At 53.9% G+C, this 20,673-nt stretch overlaps 1 protein-coding gene across 1 annotated transcript in view; it reads right to left on the bottom strand.

Annotated features, from left to right (window-relative positions):
* The window catches only part of LOC311360176 (nck-associated protein 5-like), a 40,616-nt gene that overhangs the window by 9,318 nt on the left and 10,625 nt on the right, over positions 1 to 20,673 (bottom strand). Inside the window, exons 2-10 of the mRNA XM_084480267.1 lie at positions 12,345 to 12,487; positions 12,056 to 12,124; positions 11,892 to 11,930; positions 11,646 to 11,765; positions 10,635 to 10,724; positions 8,269 to 10,554; positions 6,899 to 7,995; positions 6,165 to 6,270; positions 5,236 to 5,299 (exon numbers count right to left, since the gene is read on the bottom strand). Of these exons, the coding sequence (XP_084336393.1) occupies positions 5,236 to 5,299; positions 6,165 to 6,270; positions 6,899 to 7,995; positions 8,269 to 10,554; positions 10,635 to 10,724; positions 11,646 to 11,765; positions 11,892 to 11,930; positions 12,056 to 12,124; positions 12,345 to 12,479 (4,006 nt within the window). The 5' untranslated portion in view covers positions 12,480 to 12,487. The remainder of the gene's footprint in view (positions 1 to 5,235; positions 5,300 to 6,164; positions 6,271 to 6,898; positions 7,996 to 8,268; positions 10,555 to 10,634; positions 10,725 to 11,645; positions 11,766 to 11,891; positions 11,931 to 12,055; positions 12,125 to 12,344; positions 12,488 to 20,673) is intronic.

The following is a 20,673-nucleotide window of genomic DNA, read 5'->3' on the forward strand; positions in this document are numbered from 1 at the left end:
TTCTATGTTCTAATAATAAGGTTGTGTTGTTGACTCTAAGGGTTCTATGTTCTAATAATAAGGTTGTTGTTGCTGACTCTAAGGGTTCTGTGTTCTAATAATAAGGTTGTGTTGTTGACTCTAAGGGTTCTATGTTCTAATAAGGTTGTGTTGTTGACTCTAAGGGTTCTATGTTCTAATAAGGTTGTGTTGTTGACTCTAAGGGTTCTATGTTCTAATAATAAGGTTGTGTTGTTGACTCTAAGGGTTCTATGTTCTAATAAGGTTGTGTTGTTGACTCTAAGGGTTCTATGTTCTAATAATAAGGTTGTGTTGTTGTTGACTCTAAGGGTTCTGTGTTCTAATAATAAGGTTGTGTTGTTGACTCTAAGGGTTCTATGTTCTAATAATAAGGTTGTGTTGTTGTTGACTCTAAGGGTTCTGTGTTCTAATAATAAGGTTGTTGTTGTTGACTCTAAGGGTTCTATGTTCTAATAATAAGGTTGTGTTGTTGACTCTAAGGGTTCTATGTTCTAATAATAAGGTTGTGTTGTTGACTCTAAGGGTTCTATGTTCTAATAAGGTTGTGTTGTTGTTGACTCTAAGGGTTCTATGTTCTAATAATAAGGTTGTGTTGTTGACTCTAAGGGTTCTATGTTCTAATAATAAGGTTGTGTTGTTGTTGACTTTAAGGGTTCTATGTTCTAATAAGGTTGTGTTGTTGACTCTAAGGGTTCTATGTTCTAATAATAAGGTTGTGTTGTTGTTGACTGTAAGGGTTCTATGTTCTAATAATAAGGTTGTGTTGTTGACTCTAAGGGCTCTATGTTCTAATAATAAGGTTGTGTTGTTGTTGACTCTAAGGGTTCTGTGTTCTAATAATAAGGTTGTGTTGTTGACTCTAAGGGTTCTATGTTCTAATAATAAGGTTGTGTTGTTGTTGACTCTAAGGGTTCTGTGTTCTAATAATAAGGTTCTGTTGTTGTTGACTCTAAGGGTTCTATGTTCTAATAAGGTTGTGTTGTTGACTCTAAGGGTTCTGTGTTCTAATAATAAGGTTGTGTTGTTGACTCTAAGGGTTCTGTGTTCTAATAATAAGGTTGTGTTGTTGACTCTAAGGGTTCTATGTTCTAATAAGGTTGTGTTGTTGACTCTAAGGGTTCTGTGTTCTAATAATAAGGTTGTGTTGTTGACTCTAAGGGTTCTATGTTCTAATAATAAGGTTGTGTTGTTGACTCTAAGGGTTCTGTGTTCTAATAAGGTTGTGTTGTTGTTGACTCTAAGGGTTCTGTGTTCTAATAATAAGGTTGTGTTGTTGACTCTAAGGGTTCTATGTTCTAATAATAAGGTTGTGTTGTTGTTGACTCTAAGGGTTCTGTGTTCTAATAATAAGGTTGTGTTGTTGACTCTAAGGGTTCTATGTTCTAATAATAAGGTTGTGTTGTTGTTGACTCTAAGGGTTCTGTGTTCTAATAATAAGGTTGTGTTGTTGACTCTAAGGGTTCTATGTTCTAATAATAAGGTTGTGTTGTTGTTGACTCTAAGGGTTCTGTGTTCTAATAATAAGGTTGTGTTGTTGACTCTAAGGGTTCTATGTTTTAATAATAAGGTTGTGTTGTTGACTCTAAGGGTTCTATGTTCTAATAATAAGGTTGTGTTGTTGTTGACTCTAAGGGTTCTGTGTTCTAATAATAAGGTTGTGTTGTTGACTCTAAGGGTTCTATGTTCTAATAATAAGGTTGTGTTGTTGTTGACTCTAAGGGTTCTGTGTTCTAATAATAAGGTTGTGTTGTTGACTCTAAGGGTTCTATGTTCTAATAATAAGGTTGTGTTGTTGTTGACTCTAAGGGTTCTGTGTTCTAATAATAAGGTTGTGTTGTTGACTCTAAGGGTTCTATGTTCTAATAATAAGGTTGTTGTTGCTGACTCTAAGGGTTCTGTGTTCTAATAATAAGGTTGTGTTGTTGTTGACTCTAAGGGTTCTGTGTTCTAATAATAAGGTTGTGTTGTTGACTCTAAGGGTTCTATGTTCTAATAAGGTTGTGTTGTTGACTCTAAGGGTTCTATGTTCTAATAATAAGGTTGTGTTGTTGACTCTAAGGGTTCTATGTTCTAATAATAAGGTTGTGTTGTTGACTCTAAGGGTTCTGTGTTCTAATAATAAGGTTGTGTTGTTGACTCTAAGGGTTCTATGTTCTAATAAGGTTGTGTTGTTGACTCTAAGGGTTCTATGTTCTAATAATAAGGTTGTGTTGTTGACTCTAAGGGTTCTATGTTCTAATAATAAGGTTGTGTTGTTGACTCTAAGGGTTCTGTGTTCTAATAATAAGGTTGTGTTGTTGACTCTAAGGGTTCCATGTGTTAATAATGTGTTTGTTGTTGTTGACTCTAAGGGTTCTATGTTCTAATAATAAGGTTGTGTTGACTCTAAGGGTTCTATGTTCTAATAAGGTTGTGTTGTTGACTCTAAGGGTTCTATGTTCTAATAATAAGGTTGTGTTGTTGACTCTAAGGGTTCTGTGTTCTAATAATAAGGTTGTGTTGTTGACTCTAAGGGTTCTATGTTCTAATAATAAGGTTGTGTTGTTGACTCTAAGGGTTCTATGTTCTAATAATAAGGTTGTGTTGTTGTTGACTCTAAGGGTTCTATGTTCTAATAAGGTTGTTGTTGTTGACTGTAAGGGTTCTATGTTCTAATAATAAGGTTGTGTTGTTGACTCTAAGGGTTCTGTGTTCTAATAATAAGGTTGTGTTGTTGACTCTAAGGGTTCTATGTTCTAATAATAAGGTTGTGTTGTTGACTCTAAGGGTTCTATGTTCTAATAATAAGGTTGTGTTGTTGACTTTAAGGGTTCTGTGTTCTAATAATAAGGTTGTGTTGTTGACTCTAAGGGTTCTATGTTCTAATAATGTGTTTGTTGTTGTTGACTCTAAGGGTTCTATGTTCTAATAATAAGGTTGTGTTGTTGACTCTAAGGGTTCTATGTTCTAATAACAAGGTTGTGTTGTTGACTCTAAGGGTTCTATGTTCTAATAATAAGGTTGTGTTGTTGTTGACTCTAAGGGTTCTATGTTCTAATAATAAGGTTGTGTTGTTGACTCTAAAGGTTCCATGTTCTAATAATAAGGTTGTGTTGTTGACTCTAAGGGTTCTATGTTCTAATAATAAGGTTGTGTTGACTCTAAGGGTTCTATGTTCTAATAATAAGGTTGTGTTGTTGACTCTAAGGGTTCTATGTTCTAATAATAAGGTTGTGTTGTTGACTCTAAGGGTTCTATGTTCTAATAAGGTTGTGTTGTTGACTCTAAGGGTTCTATGTTCTAATAATAAGGTTGTGTTGTTGACTCTAAGGGTTCTATGTTCTAATAATGTGTTTGTTGTTGTTGACTCTAAGGGTTCTATGTTCTAATAATAAGGTTGTGTTGTTGACTCTAAGGGTTCTATGTTCTAATAACAAGGTTGTGTTGTTGACTCTAAGGGTTCTATGTTCTAATAATAAGGTTGTGTTGTTGTTGACTCTAAGGGTTCTATGTTCTAATAATAAGGTTGTGTTGTTGACTCTAAAGGTTCCATGTTCTAATAATAAGGTTGTGTTGTTGACTCTAAGGGTTCTATGTTCTAATAATAAGGTTGTGTTGACTCTAAGGGTTCTATGTTCTAATAATAAGGTTGTGTTGTTGACTCTAAGGGTTCTATGTTCTAATAATAAGGTTGTGTTGTTGACTCTAAGGGTTCTATGTTCTAATAATAAGGTTGTGTTGTTGTTGACTGTAAGGGTTCTATGTTCTAATAATAAGGTTGTGTTGACTCTAAGGGTTCTATGTTCTAATAATAAGGTTGTGTTGTTGACTCTAAGGGTTCTATGTTCTAATAAGGTTGTGTTGTTGTTGACTCTAAGGGTTCTATGTTCTAATAATAAGGTTGTGTTGTTGACTCTAAGGGTTCTATGTTCTAATAATAAGGTTGTGTTGTTGACTCTAAAGGTTCCATGTTCTAATAATAAGGTTGTGTTGTTGACTATAAGGGTTCTATGTTCTAATAATAAGGTTGTGTTGACTCTAAGGGTTCTATGTTCTAATAATAAGGTTGTGTTGTTGACTCTAAGGGTTCTATGTTCTAATAATAAGGTTGTGTTGTTGACTCTAAGGGTTCTGTGTTCTAATAATAAGGTTGTGTTGCTGACTCTAAGGGTTCTGTGTTCTAATAAGGTTGTGTTGTTGACTCTAAGGGTTCTGTGTTCTAATAATAAGGTTGTGTTGTTGACTCTAAGGGTTCTATGTTCTAATAAGGTTGTGTTGTTGACTCTAAGGGTTCTATGTTCTAATAAGGTTGTGTTGTTGACTCTAAGGGTTCTATGTTCTAATAATAAGGTTGTGTTGTTGACTCTAAGGGTTCTATATTTTAATAATAAGGTTGTGTTGTTGACTCTAAGGGTTCTATGTTCTAATAAGGTTGTGTTGTTGACTCTAAGGGTTCTATGTTCTAATAAGGTTGTGTTGTTGACTCTAAGGGTTCTATGTTCTAATAATAAGGTTGTGCTGTTGACTCTAAGGGTTCTATGTTCTAATAATAAGGTTGTGTTGTTGTTGACTCTAAGGGTTCTATGTTCTAATAATAAGGTTGTGTTGTTGTTGACTCTAAGGGTTCTATGTTCTAATAATAAGGTTGTGTTGTTGACTCTAAGGGTTCTATGTTCTAATAATAAGGTTGTGTTGTTGACTCTAAGGGTTCTATGTTCTAATAATAAGGTTGTGTTGTTGTTGACTCTAAGGGTTCTATGTTCTAATAATAAGGTTGTGTTGACTCTAAGGGTTCTATGTTCTAATAAGGTTGTTGTTGTTGACTGTAAGGGTTCTATGTTCTAATAATAAGGTTGTGTTGTTGACTCTAAGGGTTCTATGTTCTAATAAGGTTGTGTTGTTGACTCTAAGGGTTCTGTGTTCTAATAATAAGGTTGTGTTGTTGACTCTAAGGGTTCTATGTTCTAATAAGGTTGTGTTGTTGACTCTAAGGGTTCTATGTTCTAATAATAAGGTTGTGTTGTTGACTCTAAGGGTTCTATGTTCTAATAATGTGTTTGTTGTTGTTGACTCTAAGGGTTCCGTGTTCTAATAATAAGGTTGTGTTGTTGACTCTTAGGGTTCTATGTTCTAATAATAAGGTTGTGTTGTTGACTCTAAGGGTTCCATGTGTTAATAATGTGTTTGTTGTTGTTGACTCTAAGGGTAATCTGAGCTGCTGGTTCTCCGTCTTACCTGCAAAATGTTGTGAGTGGACGGAGTCAGCCAGGTTCTCATCAGAGGTCACGCCTGCTGACCCCTGTATCCAAGCAACACACGCGTCCAGTCAGGGGAAACCATACAGTATGTATGTATGTATGTATGTGTATATATATACACACACACACACACACACATGTATATGCACATACATCAAACATACATACAGTGTCTCACAAAAGTGAGTACACCCCTCACATTAAATCTATTCATGGGACAACACTGAAGAAATGACACTTTGATACAATGTAAAGTAGTCAGTGTACAGCTTGTATAACAGTGTAAATGTACTGTCCCCTCTAAATAACTCAACACAGCCATTAATATCCAAACCGCTGGCACCAAAAGTGAGTACACCCCTAAGTGAAAATGACCAAATTGGGCCCAAAGTGTCAATATTTTGTGTGGTCACTTATTTTCCAGCACTGCCTCAACCCTCTTGGGCATGGAGTTCACCAGAGCTTCACAGGTCGCCACTGGAATCCTCTTCCACTCGTCCTTGACGACATCACAGAGCTGATGGATGTTAGAGACCTTCTGTTATAGGAGGCTCAATAGGGTTCAGGTCTGGAGTCATGCTCAGCCAGTCCATCACCTTTAGCCTCAGCTTCTTTAGCAAGGCAGTGGTGGTGGTGGAGGTGTGTTGGGGTGGTTATCATGCTGGGATACTGCCCTGTGGCCCAGTTTAGAATGATTAGAGTGTCATTTCTTCAGTGTTGTCCCATGAATAGATTTAATGTGAGGGGTGTACTCACTTTTGTGAGATACTGTACATACATATATACACACACAGGCCCCAACGATGGAGCGATAAGTAATAACATCTGGACGGCGGTTAACGCGCATCACATTCGGCCTCCAGCAGGCCTCACTGGTTCAGTTGACTGAAGGCCGCAGAGCCTCACCATGTGGCCGATGACGTCTCCCTGCGCGGTGAACACCGGCCTGGACGTCTTGCAGTCGAAGGAGAGCCGGCGCTGGGGGACGCTGATCACCTCCTTCCCGTCCACTCTGCAATCAGCCACACACACACAAGGTCACACACCGTGACCTTCAGACGGCTGTGTCTTCAGAGCCACACACACACAAGGTCACACACCGTGACCTTCAGACTGTGTGTCTTCAGAGCCACACAGTGACCTTCAGACTGTGTGTCTTCAGAGCCACACAGTGACCTTCAGACTGTGTGTCTTCAGAGCCACACAGTGACCTTCAGACTGTGTGTCTTCAGAGCCACACCGTGACCTTCAGACTGTGTGTCTTCAGAGCCACACAGTGACCTTCAGACTGTGTGTCTTCAGAGCCACACAGTGACCTTCAGACTGTGTGTCTTCAGAGCCACACAGTGACCTTCAGACTGTGTGTCTTCAGAGCCACACCGTGACCTTCAGACTGTGTGTCTTCAGAGCCACACAGTGACCTTCAGACTGTGTGTCTTCAGAGCCTTTTCCCTTTGAGCTGAAGTCACCTTCATTCCTTACATACATAACATTACTACACCTCTGCATCAACCCCCCGGCATCAATAAAGAAATCTACTCTCTCTAGAACCACAAGTCCTCCAGGGGAGCCCAGCCCGGGCCCCCCAGCCCGGGCCCCCCAGCCCGGGCCCCCCAGCCCGGGCCCCCCAGCCCCCTTACCTGTTGAGCAGCTGCTGCATGAAGTTGTCTGAGCGCGCCCCCCGGTACATGACGGCCAGCTGGCCCTGGGACGGGTCCATCACCACCTCGCACGAGTGGCCGCGGCCCGAGCGCTCCACGTAGGCGCGCTCCTCCTCCAGCGCCCGCCGCAGCCCCTCCGCCTTCTCCATCAGCGTGGAGATGTTCAGGCCCTCCACGCCCTCCTTGCAGCGCGCCGCCACCTTGGCCTGGGAGTCCTTCCCCACCGAGGGGATGCTGATCTTCCACTTGTCCTCCTTGGCCTTGGCGCCGTCCGCCTTGCGGCTGAGCGCCGGCAGCTTGCTCTTCTTCAGGCCGAACCAGCTGGCGATGCCGTTGGACGCCTTCTGCTTGAGCTCGGGGCCGCTGGGCGCGGCGCGGTCCTGCTCCTGCAGCTTCAGCATGTTCTCCTCGATGCCCTTCATCACCTTCTGCTCGATGGCCGACTGCGGACTGGGGGCCGGCGGCGGGGCCTCCTGGGGCTCCGCGGCGGGGGGCCTGGGGGGCGGCGGCGGGAGGCTGTCCCCGTACGCCGGGGTCTTCTTGCCTTTGCCGCCGATCTTGGAGCGCTCCTCCGACTTGGAGGAGTAGCGCGGCGCCTCGGCCGGCCGGGGCCCCCGCGGGGAGGGCCCCTGGGTGGGCTTGGAGGGCGACTTGGGGGGGATCTTGTTGGGGCTGCTGCCGCCGGGGGGGCCGAGGGCCTTGGTGTAGGCCAGGTTCAGGGAGCCGGGACACCGCATGCTGCTGCGCGGCGGCGGGGGCCCGTCGGGGGAGGGCAGGCCCGTCCTGCTCTTGGGGCTGTCCGTCTTGGGCTCCGGCCGGCCCGCCGCCGGCCCCCCGCCCGCCGCCCCCCCGCCCGCAGGCTTCCCACTCGCCTCGTACAGGGAGGGGCCGGGGTACTTCAGAGCCCCGCTGGGCGCCTTGGCCTTGCTGTCCAGCGAGTCCGAGCGCTTCCCGTGCCTGGGCCCCTCTCTGGGCCCCTCTCTGGGCCCCTCTCTGGGCCCCCCCTCTCTGGGCCCCCCCTCTCTGGGCCCCTCTCTGGGCCCCTCTCTGGGCCCCCCCTCTCTGGGCCCCCCCTCTCTGGGCCCCCCCTCTCTGGGCCCCTCTCTGGGCCCCTCTCTGGGCCCCCCCTCTCTGGGCCCCCCCTCTCTGGGCCCCTCTCTGGGCCCCTCTCTGGGCCCCCCCTCTCTGGGCCCCCCCTCTCTGGGCCCCCCCTCTCTGGGCCCCTCTCTGGGCCCCTCTCTGGGCCCCCCCTCTCTGGGCCCCCCCTCTCTGGGCCCCTCTCTGGGCCCCTCTCTGGGCCCCCCCTCTCTGGGCCCCTCTCTGGGCCCCTCTCTGGGCCCCCCCTCTCTGGGCCCCCCCTCTCTGGGCCCCTCTCTGGGCCCCTCTCTGGGCCCCTCTCTGGGCCCCCCCTCTCTGGGCCCCCCCTCTCTGGGCCCCCCCTCTCTGGGCCCCTCCCTGGGCTCGGCGGGCCACTCCGGGGTTGGGCCCTGCTCCTCGCCGGGGGCCACGGGGCCCTCGCTGACCGCATCGGGGCCCTCAGACGCTCTGAGCCGCAGGTCCTCCGAGCTGCGCAGCTTCCCCAGCGCCGCCAGGCGGTCCTTGAAGGCGTGGTGGCCCGAGTCGGCCGGGGAGCGGCCCGGCCCGCTGCCCCCGCTGCCCCCCGGCCCGCTGCCCCCCGGCCCGCTGCCCCCCGGCCCGCTGCCCCCCGGTCCGCTGCCCCCCGGCCCGCTGCCCCCCGGTCCGCTGCCCCCCGGCCCGCTGCCCCCCGGTCCGCTGCCCCCCGGCCCGCTGCCCCCCGGTCCGCTGCCCCCCGGCCCGCTGCCCCCCGGCCCGCTGCCCCCCGGCCCGCTGCCCCCCGGTCCGCTGCCCCCCGGCCCGCTGGGCCCGCTGCCCCCGCTGCCCCCCGGCCGCTTGGGGATGGAGGAGGAGTCGCTCCTCTTGGCCGGGGCGGCCGGGGCAGGAGGCGGGGGGGCGGGCTGGGGGGCCTGGGGGTCCTGCGCCGCGGGGCTCTCCCTGGGGTAGTGCGGCCGGGACGCTGCCTCGTCCCGACCGGAGGGGCCGGGGTGGGCCCTCCACACGGGGCCCTCCTCCTCCTCCTCCTCCTCCCCCTCCCCCTCCTCCTCCTCCCCCTCCCCCTCCCCCTCCTCCCCCTCCTCGTCTGACGTGGACTGGGAGGAGGGGGAGGAGGAGGACTGCTTGCGCTGCGGAGCGCGGAGGATGCTCTCCGGCAGCGACTTCACCAGCTTCCTGGGCGTGGTCCTCTTCTCCAGGGGCTCCTCGGGCCCCCGCGCCGGCAGGTCGGCCACGTTCTCGTAGTGCGGGACCCGCGTCTGGGAGGGGCCCTTTGGTAAGGCGGAGCCCATCCTGCTGCCGGTCTTGGGGGCCGCGTAGGGCCCCTCCTTGGGGGCCGAGAGGCCGGCGTAGGGCCCCTCCTTGAGGACCGCGAGGCCGGCGTAGGGCCCCTCCTTGGGGGCCGAGAGGCCGGCGTAGGGCCCCTCCCTGGCGGGCGGGGAGGGGGCCCCCTGGGGCTGCGGGGGGGAGGTGGGTGCTGAGTGCGTGGCGGGGTAGGACTCGGAGCGGCAGGGCGGGGCGGGGGGCTGGCGGGGGCAGCGCTCGGCGGTGGCGGCGCGGCGCGGCGGCACCGGGGAGTGGTACACCTCGTAGTTGTTGGTGCGGCAGGGGATGCGCGAGCTGCGGGTGAGCTGCGGGCTGAGGCGCACGGGGCCGGCGGGGGCCTGGGCCGGGCCCTTCTCCGCCACGCCCGGGATCTTCAGGTACTTGAGCAGCTTGGACGGGGAGCCGGCGGCCGCCTTCCCCTCGCCGGGGCCGGGCGCGGCCGGCGGGGCCTCGGGCCGCGCGGCGCGGGGCCCCTCCCGCCGCGCCGTGTCTCGCTCCGGGACGTCCGTCAGCGAGGGCTCCTCGGGGGCCCGGGAGGGGAGCCCGTTGTGCGCGGGGGGCTCCGCCTGGCCCTCCTTCTCGGGGACGGGCCGGTAGGAGGAGGAGGGGTACAGCCCCTCCGGGGGCCCCCCCGGCGGGGGGCCCGCCGTGTCCAGCTCCGCCGGCGTGGCCTCCTGGCTCTGATTGGCCGCCTGCGTGGGAGGCGTGTGCTTGTCGTTCTTGCTGCAGTGTCTGGGGGCGGGGCCGGCGGGCTCCGGCGGCGCCGTGCTCTTGGCGGGACAGTGCGTGGCGGCGGCGGGGAGGGCGCTACAGACGTGGGCGCAGGAGGGGCCCTCGTGGCCCCGGGTGCAGTGGAACCCGCAGGCCGCGGTCCCGCCCGCCTCCCGCTGCAGCGGCCCGTCCCCGTTGGCGTGCTGGGGGCCGTCGGCCTCGGGGCAGGAGCAGGGGCAGCGGGCCAGGTGGTGGTGGTGGTGGAGGAGGCCCTTGGAGGGCAGCTGCAGCGGGGCGGGGTCGGCGCTGGCGGCCAGCACGGCCTCGGTGGACATCAGCACTTGGCTGTAGTCGCAGAACGACAGGCTGGTGGTGGACGGGTGGAACTTGAGCGGGTCCGTCTCCTCCATCTTGCGCAGGACCTCCAGGATGTGTGCTTTCTTCTTGAAGAACGGGGAGAGGGCCTCCATGGAGGCGGCGGGCCCCCGGGGGCCCGGGGAGGTGTGCTGTGTGCGGTAGCCGTTACCCTTCGGGATGGGAGAGAGAAAAGCGATGAGGACGACCTCTACGGTAACACCCAGAGCACATGGGACGGCGCTGACCTCACCTTGGCCTGTGCTTCGGTCTGGGGGGCCTCCACCTGCTTGGTGGGGTCGTGGTGCGGCGTGGTGTACTCTGGGAGGGGGCCCGCCGGGAACTGGAACCACACGAGGCGTTAGGATGAGTACACAGGAGGAGGAGCTGTCCCACTGCAACCTCCACAGGCTGCACAGCAACCATGAACCACTTTGTACCCCACCAGGTAGCCCACTACCTAGTGGGCTACCTGGTGGGGTACATGGTAGTGGGGTACATGGTAGTGAGGTACATGGTAGTGGGGTACATGGTAGTGGGGTACATGGTAGTGAGGTACATGGTAGTGGGGTACATGGTAGTGGGGTACATGGTAGTGAGGTACATGGTAGTGGGGTACATGGTAGTGGGGTACCTGGTAGTGGGGTACATGGTAGTGGGGTACATGGTAGTGAGGTACATGGTAGTGGGGTACATGGTAGTGGGGTACATGGTAGTGGGGTACCTGGTAGTGGGGTACCTGGTAGTGGGGTACCTGGTAGTGAGGTACATGGTAGTGGGGTACATGGTAGTGGGGTACATGGTAGTGAGGTACCTGGTAGTGGGGTACATGGTAGTGAGGTACATGGTAGTGGGGTACATGGTAGTGGGGTACATGGTAGTGGGGTACATGGTAGTGGGGTACCTGGTAGTGGGGTACATGGTAGTGGGGTACCTGGTAGTGAGGTACATGGTAGTGGGGTACATGGTAGTGGGGTACCTGGTAGTGGGGTACATGGTAGTGGGGTACATGGTAGTGGGGTACCTGGTAGTGGGGTACCTGGTAGTGAGGTACATGGTAGTGGGGTACATGGTAGTGGGGTACCTGGTAGTGGGGTACATGGTAGTGAGGTACATGGTAGTGAGGTACATGGTAGTGGGGTACATGGTAGTGGGGTACATGGTAGTGGGGTACCTGGTAGTGGGGTACATGGTAGTGGGGTACCTGGTAGTGGGGTACATGGTAGTGGGGTACCTGGTAGTGGGGTACATGGTAGTGGGGTACCTGGTAGTGGGCGGTGGGGTGGTTGGGGAGCTTCTGTTGGAAGAGCTCACACAGTGCGCGGTTCTGTCTCTCCAGGTCAAACACCAACATCTTCAGCTTGATGCACTCCTCTCTCAGGTCCTACAGGAACACACACACACACACACACAGGCTATTGTTAAGGACAAATCCTCTCTGGATTGTGCGATAAATAAAAGTAAATAAATGTTCAAATGTAACGTGTGTTAGCGTTGGATGGTTCATTACCTTTTGATTTAACAACGCTTGGACCACATGGTTGGCAACCTGTATGAAAAGGGGAGACGGTAATGAGGAAAACGTTTCAGGGATTGGTTTTATTCTTGACTGATGACCGAAAGGACAAGATTGCGGGTACAAGAGGCCGTTTTATTGAGCGGCTGCAGACTCACCTCATCAAGACATCTCTCATACGCCTCCCTCTGGCTCTCGTTGGCCAGCAGCAGAGCAGAGTTCTCTGCCTGTGGGGTCAAAGTACCAAACACCAGGAGGAAAGACAACATTTGAAGTGAGGACTTTAAATGCTGATGCACTTCTTTGGTTCAACACTTACACTCTATACGGGTTCGATAGTGTCATGTCTGTCCATGTGTTTGTTCTGTCTGATTTCATATCATTTAGGCGTCTAGGAATTATTAACTTGGCAGTGGTAAAGCTTCCTGCAGTATGGATCCTCTGTACCTCCAGCTCTCTCAGTCGGTCCATGAGCTCACTGCTGTTGTCCTCCAGGTACGACTCCACGTCTGCCTCCTCTCCCTCCTCGTCCGACCCAAAGGGTTCATCACACATCCTCTGCTCCGTCACGTCCGACATCATGTTCTCCTCTGGAAGAGAACGGAGAAGAGAGTCCTTTACCTTCAGGGCCTTTAGCAGCTGCTTTCATCATGAGTACATTTGTCAGAGGAAAGAGAAACAACAATATATCGCTGTCGGTGCAGTAAGGATGCTAGGATAAGGTGCTACACAACTAAGTACTTTATTTAATTTTCTTTTGAGTGCCAGGACAACAACATACAATGAGTGCGTACATTAAGTGCCAGGACGTATGTACAACATACAATAAGTAGGAGGGTGGGAGTGGGTGGCTATGCAGAGTCTAGGTGGACTCTGAACAAGTGAGTCTTGAATCTTTTGAACAAGAGTCCAGCCGTTTACATCCAGCAGTCTGCCTCTGACTGAGGGAGGGAAGGACTGCTGACCGCCGTCTGAGGCCTTGTCCAACCTCAGACTCTTTTCTAAAGTCAAATTACATTCAACATTTTGGGGGGGCCATGGAGCCAGGGGAGTGGGCCCCAGAGCCAGGGGAGAACCAGGGCCCCAGAGCCAGGGGAGAACCAGGACCCCAGAGCCAGGGGAGAACCAGGGCCCCAGAGCCAGGGGAGAACCAGGGCCCCAGAGCCAGGGGAGAACCAGGGCCCTAGAGCCAGGGGAGAACCAGGGCCCCAGAGCCAGGGGAGAACCAGGGCCCCAGAGCCAGGGGAGAACCAGGGCCCCAGAGCCAGGGGAGAACCAGGGCCCCAGAGCCAGGGGAGAACCAGGGCCCCAGACCCAGGGGAGAACCAGGGCCCCAGAGCCAGGGGAGAACCAGGGCCAGGGACCCAGGGGAGAACCAGGGCCCCAGAGCCAGGGGAGAACCAGGGCCCTAGAGCCAGGGGAGAACTAGGGCCCCAGAGCCAGGGGAGAACCAGGGCCCCAGAGCCAGGGGAGAACCAGGGCCCCAGAGCCAGGGGAGAACCAGGGCCCCAGAGCCAGGGGAGAACCAGGGCCCCAGAGCCAGGGGAGAACCAGGGCCCCAGAGCCAGGGGAGTGGGCCCCAGAGCCAGGGGAGAACCAGGGCCCCAGAGCCAGGGGAGAACCAGGGCCCCAGAGCCAGGGGAGAACCAGGGCCCTAGAGCCAGGGGAGAACCAGGGCCCCAGAGCCAGGGGAGAACCAGGGCCAGGGACCCAGGGGAGTGGGCCCCAGAGCCACCAAGTTCCTTTAGTCCCACCTGGATGAGTCCAGGACAGGGGCCTGATGCACACATCCCCACACGGGAACAGACGGGGACAGCTAACAGCTACACACACAAGAAGCACCTGAGCTTTGGTCTGTTGTCTTTGTCTCGTCCGCCAAGAGGTTGTCATCACCCTCTGAATGTAGAGCACACAGGCATGTAGGGAAACAGTGGCGTTATTACTGCTCTATAGAGCGAATGGGAACGGCTCTCTCTTTCTCAAAGACAAAGATAATGTTTAGCAGTCATTAGGGTTTTCCCAGATTTGCATATAGAGCGCAACGCAATGAAGGTCAGATGTCATTTCTCTCATGGAACGTGGAATGCACCAGCATAGAACCAGACACAGCGCTAGAGTGAGACTCCCTGTAATTGTGGCCATGATGAACCCGAGGCTGGTGCCCAGCCCCACTAAGTGCAGCCCATTAGTTGAACCGGTTCTTGAGGAACGCACGGGGCCAGCTGGAGTGCTTCGATGCAGCTCTTATTCCACAAGATGGATTCTGGAAAACATTTACCGGGAAATTATTGACCCACATGGACCCAATGGGGCTGGACTGAGGCTACCTAATGGGCTGGACTGAGGCTACCTCTGGACTGAGGCTACCTCTGGACTGAGGCTACCTCTGGACTGAGGCTACTGCCTCTGGACTGAGGCTACCTCTGGACTGAGGCTACTGCCTCTGGACTGAGGCTACCTCTGGACTGAGGCTACTGCCTCTGGACTGAGGCTACCTCTGGACTGAGGCTACCTCTGGACTGAGGCTACCTCTGGACTGAGGCTACTGCCTCTGGACTGAGGCTACCTCTGGACTGAGGCTACTGCCTCTGGACTGAGGCTACTGCCTCTGGACTGAGGCTACCTCTGGACTGAGGCTACCTCTGGACTGAGGCTACTGCCTCTGGACTGAGGCTACCTCTGGACTGAGGCTACCTCTGGACTGAGGCTACCTCTGGACTGAGGCTGCCTCTGGACTGAGGCTACCTCTGGACTGAGGCTACCTCTGGACTGAGGCTACTGCCTCTGGACTGAGGCTACCTCTGGACTGAGGCTACCTCTGGACTGAGGCTGCCTCTGGACTGAGGCTGCCAGACCTGGAACGTATAACGGAGCCTCTGAATGAATGCAGCCCATCTGAGGAGGGATAAAGATACGACCGTACGCTTAACCTTGGCCAACGGCTCGTTATTGAGTGGCTATAAATACCAGCCCTTCTCCAGGCTAATGGCCATGAAAGCTTTGGTGGGCAGGACTGGAGAAGGTGGAGGTGGGCGGGGGGTGGGGGCGTTGGAGGGGACCACAAACCCACGTCTATGTGTGCCGAAGAACGTTCACATGAAATTACAGCGTTGTACCAAAGACAACAGTCTAAATATAATGCGGCCTTGCATCGCAGACTGTGGCTTCTTTTGATGCGCCGGGAAAAACAAAACCAACAGCTCTGACAAGACAAGAAGAGGTGCTCAACACTGGAACTATGAGAGAGACACACACACACACACAGTGAGAGAGAGAGAGAGAGAGAGAGAGAGAGAGAGACAGAGACAGAGAGAGAGAGAGAGAGACACACACACACACACACACACACACACACACACACACACACAGTGAGAGAGAGAGAGACACACACACACAAACACACAAACACACACAGAGTGAGAGAGACAGAGACAGAGACAGAGACACACACAGAGTGAGAGAGACAGAGACAGAGACAGAGACACACACAGAGTGAGAGAGAGAGACAGAGACAGAGAGACACACACACACACACACACACTCACACACACACACACACACACACACACACACACACACACACACACACACACACACACACACACACACACACACACACACACAGTGAGAGAGACAGACAGAGACAGAGACACACACACAGAGACAGAGACAGAGACAGAGAGAGACACACACACACACACACAGAGTGAGAGAGAGAGACAGACAGACAGAGAGACAGATAGTCTTCCAGACAGGCACACTGTGGGAGCAGTGAGAGAGACCACTGTAGGACACAGACAGCGGGCTGTTGACAGTGAGGAGAGAGTCCCCACCACGGGACGGGCTGCACCCTGACGTCTGGGGGCCCACTGGGAGCCCCCACACACACTGGCTCAAACTGGGGGCTCCCACTGGGGGGCTCCCACTGGGGGGCTCAAACTGGGGGGCTCCCACTGGGGGGCTCCGAGGGGCCCGCCCAGCCCTGGTCACTAGCTGCGCTGTGGGAGGAAGGGAGCTCCACCATCACCACCATGAGCAACAGAACTTGTGGTGAGCATTCCTCAGGACACTGCAGGCATATTGAGTTTGCTATTTGAATATCTCCATTGTCCAGAGGCTGGAGAACGGATCACACTCCACACGTCTCACCCAGTGTGATAAGGAGTTTCCACATCTATTTACATTTCGTTAAGTGTGGAGCGTGCCCTAGCCTGGCCTCAGACTCACAGCAGGAGTTATTTAGAGTGAGTGCAGTGCGCCGTTTGTTTGTAGAGGGGTACACCACAGAGAAAAAGGCTAAACAAGTCCTAAAGAAGTCAGTGTGAATGTCACTGCTCTTTGTAACGGCCAAAGACAGAGAAGGCATTTCCCTGAAGCCGTTGTAGACGATACACATCCTCGTAGCTCTGAATGTTCCCCACAGGGCTGGACCTGTGTGACCCTTGGTGGGTGCAGTGGGGCTGTTCTCTTCATCTGGTGCAACAGGAAGTACATCAGCACCAAAGAGGACAGCAACAGCAGCCACCGAACCATATGAACTCCCTACTAGACAACAGTCTAGTGCAGAGCGCAACACGCAGGAAATGACATCAAGTAGGAAGTGTGTGCTTGACGGTGAGTGGAACCTTCTACCCATTCAGCACATCCTGTCAAACACTTTGATGACTGGTTTACCTTAACCTCGTTTCATACATACATAATATATCTATATAATATTGGAATCAGGAAATAAGATAAATGCTGATGTATTCAAGTCAGTGGATGAGCTATTTCCAGAAGGAGTCTTTGGATGCTTTTGGGGATGGATCTATATCACCACATACTAGACCAGAGTTACAAATACAAAGTATACATAATACTAGTATAGTATACATATATAATAGTATACATAATACTAGTATAGTATACATATATAATAGTATACATAATACTAGTATAGTATACATAATACTAGTATAGTATACATATATAATAGTATACATAATACTAGTATAGTATACATATATAATAGTATACATATACTCCTCCACCCACCTAGAGTCCACCCACACGAACACCTTCAACCACAGGCTGCCTCTGGTCCCTCTGATCTCCTGACCACCTGCACTGTGAGGTACCAGTAGACCAGACCACCTGGTCCACAGTAGACCAGACCACCTGGTCCACAGTAGACCAGACCACCTGGTCCACAGTGGACCAGACCACCTGGTCCACAGTAGACCAGACCACCTGGTCCACAGTAGACCAGACCACCTGGTCCACAGTAGACCAGACAGTAGACCAGACCACCTGGTCCACAGTGGACCAGACAGTAGACCAGACCACCTGGTCCACAGTAGACCAGACCACCTGGTCCACAGTAGACCAGACCAGCTGGTCCACAGTAGACCAGACCACCTGGTCCACAGTAGACCAGACAGTAGACCAGACCACCTGGTCCACAGTAGACCAGACCACCTGGTCCACAGTAGACCAGACCAGCTGGTCCACAGTAGACCAGACCACCTGGTCCACAGTAGACCAGACCACCTGGTCCACAGTAGACCAGACAGTAGACCAGACCACCTGGTCCACAGTAGACCAGACAGTAGACCAGACCACCTGGTCCACAGTAGACCAGACCACCTGGTCCACAGTAGACCAGACCAGCTGGTCCACAGTAGACCAGACCACCTGGTCCACAGTAGACCAGACCACCTGGTCCACAGTAGACCAGACCAGCTGGTCCACAGTAGACCAGACCACCTGGTCCACAGTAGACCAGACCACCTGGTCCACAGTAGACCAGACCACCTGGTCCACAGTAGACCAGACCACCTGGTCCACAGTAGACCAGACAGTAGACCAGACCACCTGGTCCACAGTAGACCAGACAGTAGACCAGACCACCTGGTCCACAGTAGACCAGACCACCTGGTCCACAGTAGACCAGACAGTAGACCAGACCACCTGGTCCACAGTAGACCAGACAGTAGACCAGACCACCTGGTCCACAGTAGACCAGACCACCTGGTCCACAGTAGACCAGACCACCTGGTCCACAGTAGACCAGACCACCTGGTCCACAGTAGACCAGACCACCTGGTCCACAGTAGACCAGACCACCTGGTCCACAGTAGACCAGACAGTAGACCAGACCACCTGGTCCACAGTAGACCAGACCAGCTGGTCCACAGTAGACCAGACCACCTGGTCCACAGTAGACCAGACCACCTGGTCCACAGTAGACCAGACCAGCTGGTCCACAGTAGACCAGACAGTAGACCAGACCACCTGGTCCACAGTAGACCAGACAGTAGACCAGACCACCTGGTCCACAGTAGACCAGACCACCTGGTCCACAGTAGACCAGACCACCTGGTCCACAGTAGACCAGACCACCTGGTCCACAGTAGACCAGACCAGCTGGTCCACAGTAGACCAGACCAGCTGGTCCACAGTAGACCAGACAGTAGACCAGACCACCTGGTCCACAGTGGACCAGACAGTAGACCAGACCACCTGGTCCACAGTGGACCAGACAGTAGACCAGACCACCTGGTCCACAGTAGACCAGACCAGCTGGTCCACAGTAGACCAGACAGTAGACCAGACCACCTGGTCCACAGTAGACCAGACAGTAGACCAGACCACCTGGTCCACAGTAGACCAGACAGTAGACCAGACCACCTGGTCCACAGTAGACCAGACCACCTGGTCCACAGTAGACCAGACAGTAGACCAGACCACCTGGTCCACAGTAGACCAGACCAGCTGGTCCACAGTAGACCAGACAGTAGACCAGACCACCTGGTCCACAGTAGACCAGACAGTAGACCAGACCACCTGGTCCACAGTAGACCAGACAGTAGACCAGACCACCTGGTCCACAGTAGACCAGACCACCTGGTCCACAGTAGACCAGACCAGCTGGTCCACAGTAGACCAGACCACCTGGTCCACAGTAGACCAGACCAGCTGGTCCACAGTAGACCAGACAGTAGACCAGACCACCTGGTCCACAGTAGACCAGACAGTAGACCAGACCACCTGGTCCACAGTAGACCAGACCAGCTGGTCCACAGTAGACCAGACAGTAGACCAGACCAGCTGGTCTTTGATAGAGGCCCTGGGGGGTCAGAGCCCAGCAGTGGCCCTGGGGGGTCAGAGCCCAGCAGCAGTGCGTTCCCTGGGGGGTCAGAGCCCAGCAGTGGCCCTGGGGGGTCAGAGCCCAGCAGTGGCCCTGGGGGGTCAGAGCCCAGCAGTGGCCCTGGGGGGTCAGAGCCCAGCAGTGGCCCTGGGGGGTCAGAGCCCAGCAGTGGCCCTGGGGGGTCAGAGCCCAGCAGTGGCCCTGGGGGGGTCAGACTGACTGTTGTTTGTTGTTGTTTGTTGTTGTTTGTTGTCGTTCTCAGAGACACGCCCGTCCCCTCACCACAGTGCGGACGCCGCGCGTCAACAAAGAGCTCCAATCAGAGCGCGGGCCGTATCATGTGTTGGTCCCCCAGCGAGGGAGTCCCCCCCCCCCAGAGCAGTAACATGGACACCCTGGACCAACATCCCAGGGCACAGAACAACAGAAGAGGAGGGTGACCCCTGAGCCAATGAGACCGCCGTCATGTAGGAGGAACACAAGGTAGAGGCTCCAGGCACCAGGCCACGGGCCTAGACAGTCCCCAGGGCCACGGGCCTAGACAGTCACCAGGGCCACGGGCCTAGACAGTCCCCAGGGCCACGGGCCTAGACAGTCACCAGGGCCACGGGCCTAGACAGTCCCCAGGGCCACGGGCCTAGACAGTCACCAGGGCCACGGGCCTAGACAGTCACCAGGGCCACGGGCCTAGACAGTCACCAGGGCCACGGGCCTAGACAGTCACCAGGGCCACGGGCCTAGACAGTCACCAGGGCCACGGGCCTAGACAGTCACCAGGGCCACGGGCCTAGACAGTCACCAGGGCCACGGGCCTAGACAGTCACCAGGGCCACGGGCCTAGACAGTCACCAGGGCCACGGGCCTAGACAGGCACCAGGGCCACGGGCCTAGACAGTCACCAGGGCCACGGGCCTAGACTGTCACCAGGGCCACGGGCCTAGACAGGCACCAGGCCACGGGCCTAGACAGTCACCAGGCCACGGGCCTAGACAGTCACCAGGGCCACGGGCCTAGACAGTCACCAGGGCCACGGGCCTAGACAGTCACCAGGCCACGGGCCTAGACAGTCACCAGGGCCACGGGCCTAGACAGGCACCAGGGCCACGGGCCTAGACAGTCACCAGGCCACGGGCCTAGACAGTCACCAGGGCCACGGGCCTAGACAGTCACCAGGGCCACGGGCCTAGACAGTCACCAGGCCACGGGCCTAGACACAGTCACCAGGGCCACGGGCCTAGACAGTCACCAGGGCCACGGGCCTAGACAGTCACCAGGGCCACGGGCCTAGACAGTCACCAGGGCCACGGGCCTAGACAGTCACCAGGGCCACGGGCCTAGACAGTCACCAGGGCCACGGGCCTAGACAGTCACCAGGCCACGGGCCTAGACAGTCACCAGGGCCACGGGCCTAGACAGGCACCAGGGCCACGGGCCTAGACAGTCACCAGGCCACGGGCCTAGACAGTCACCAGGGCCACGGGCCTAGACAGGCACCAGGGCCACGGGCCTAGACAGTCACCAGGGCCACGGGCCTAGACAGTCACCAGGCCACGGGCCTAGACACAGTCACCAGGGCCACGGGCCTAGACAGTCACCAGGGCCACGGGCCTAGACAGTCACCAGGCCACGGGCCTAGACAGTCACCAG

Source organism: Micromesistius poutassou, assembly GCF_964030765.1.
Source record: "Micromesistius poutassou genome assembly, chromosome: 15".
Taxonomy (NCBI): domain Eukaryota; kingdom Metazoa; phylum Chordata; class Actinopteri; order Gadiformes; family Gadidae; genus Micromesistius; species Micromesistius poutassou.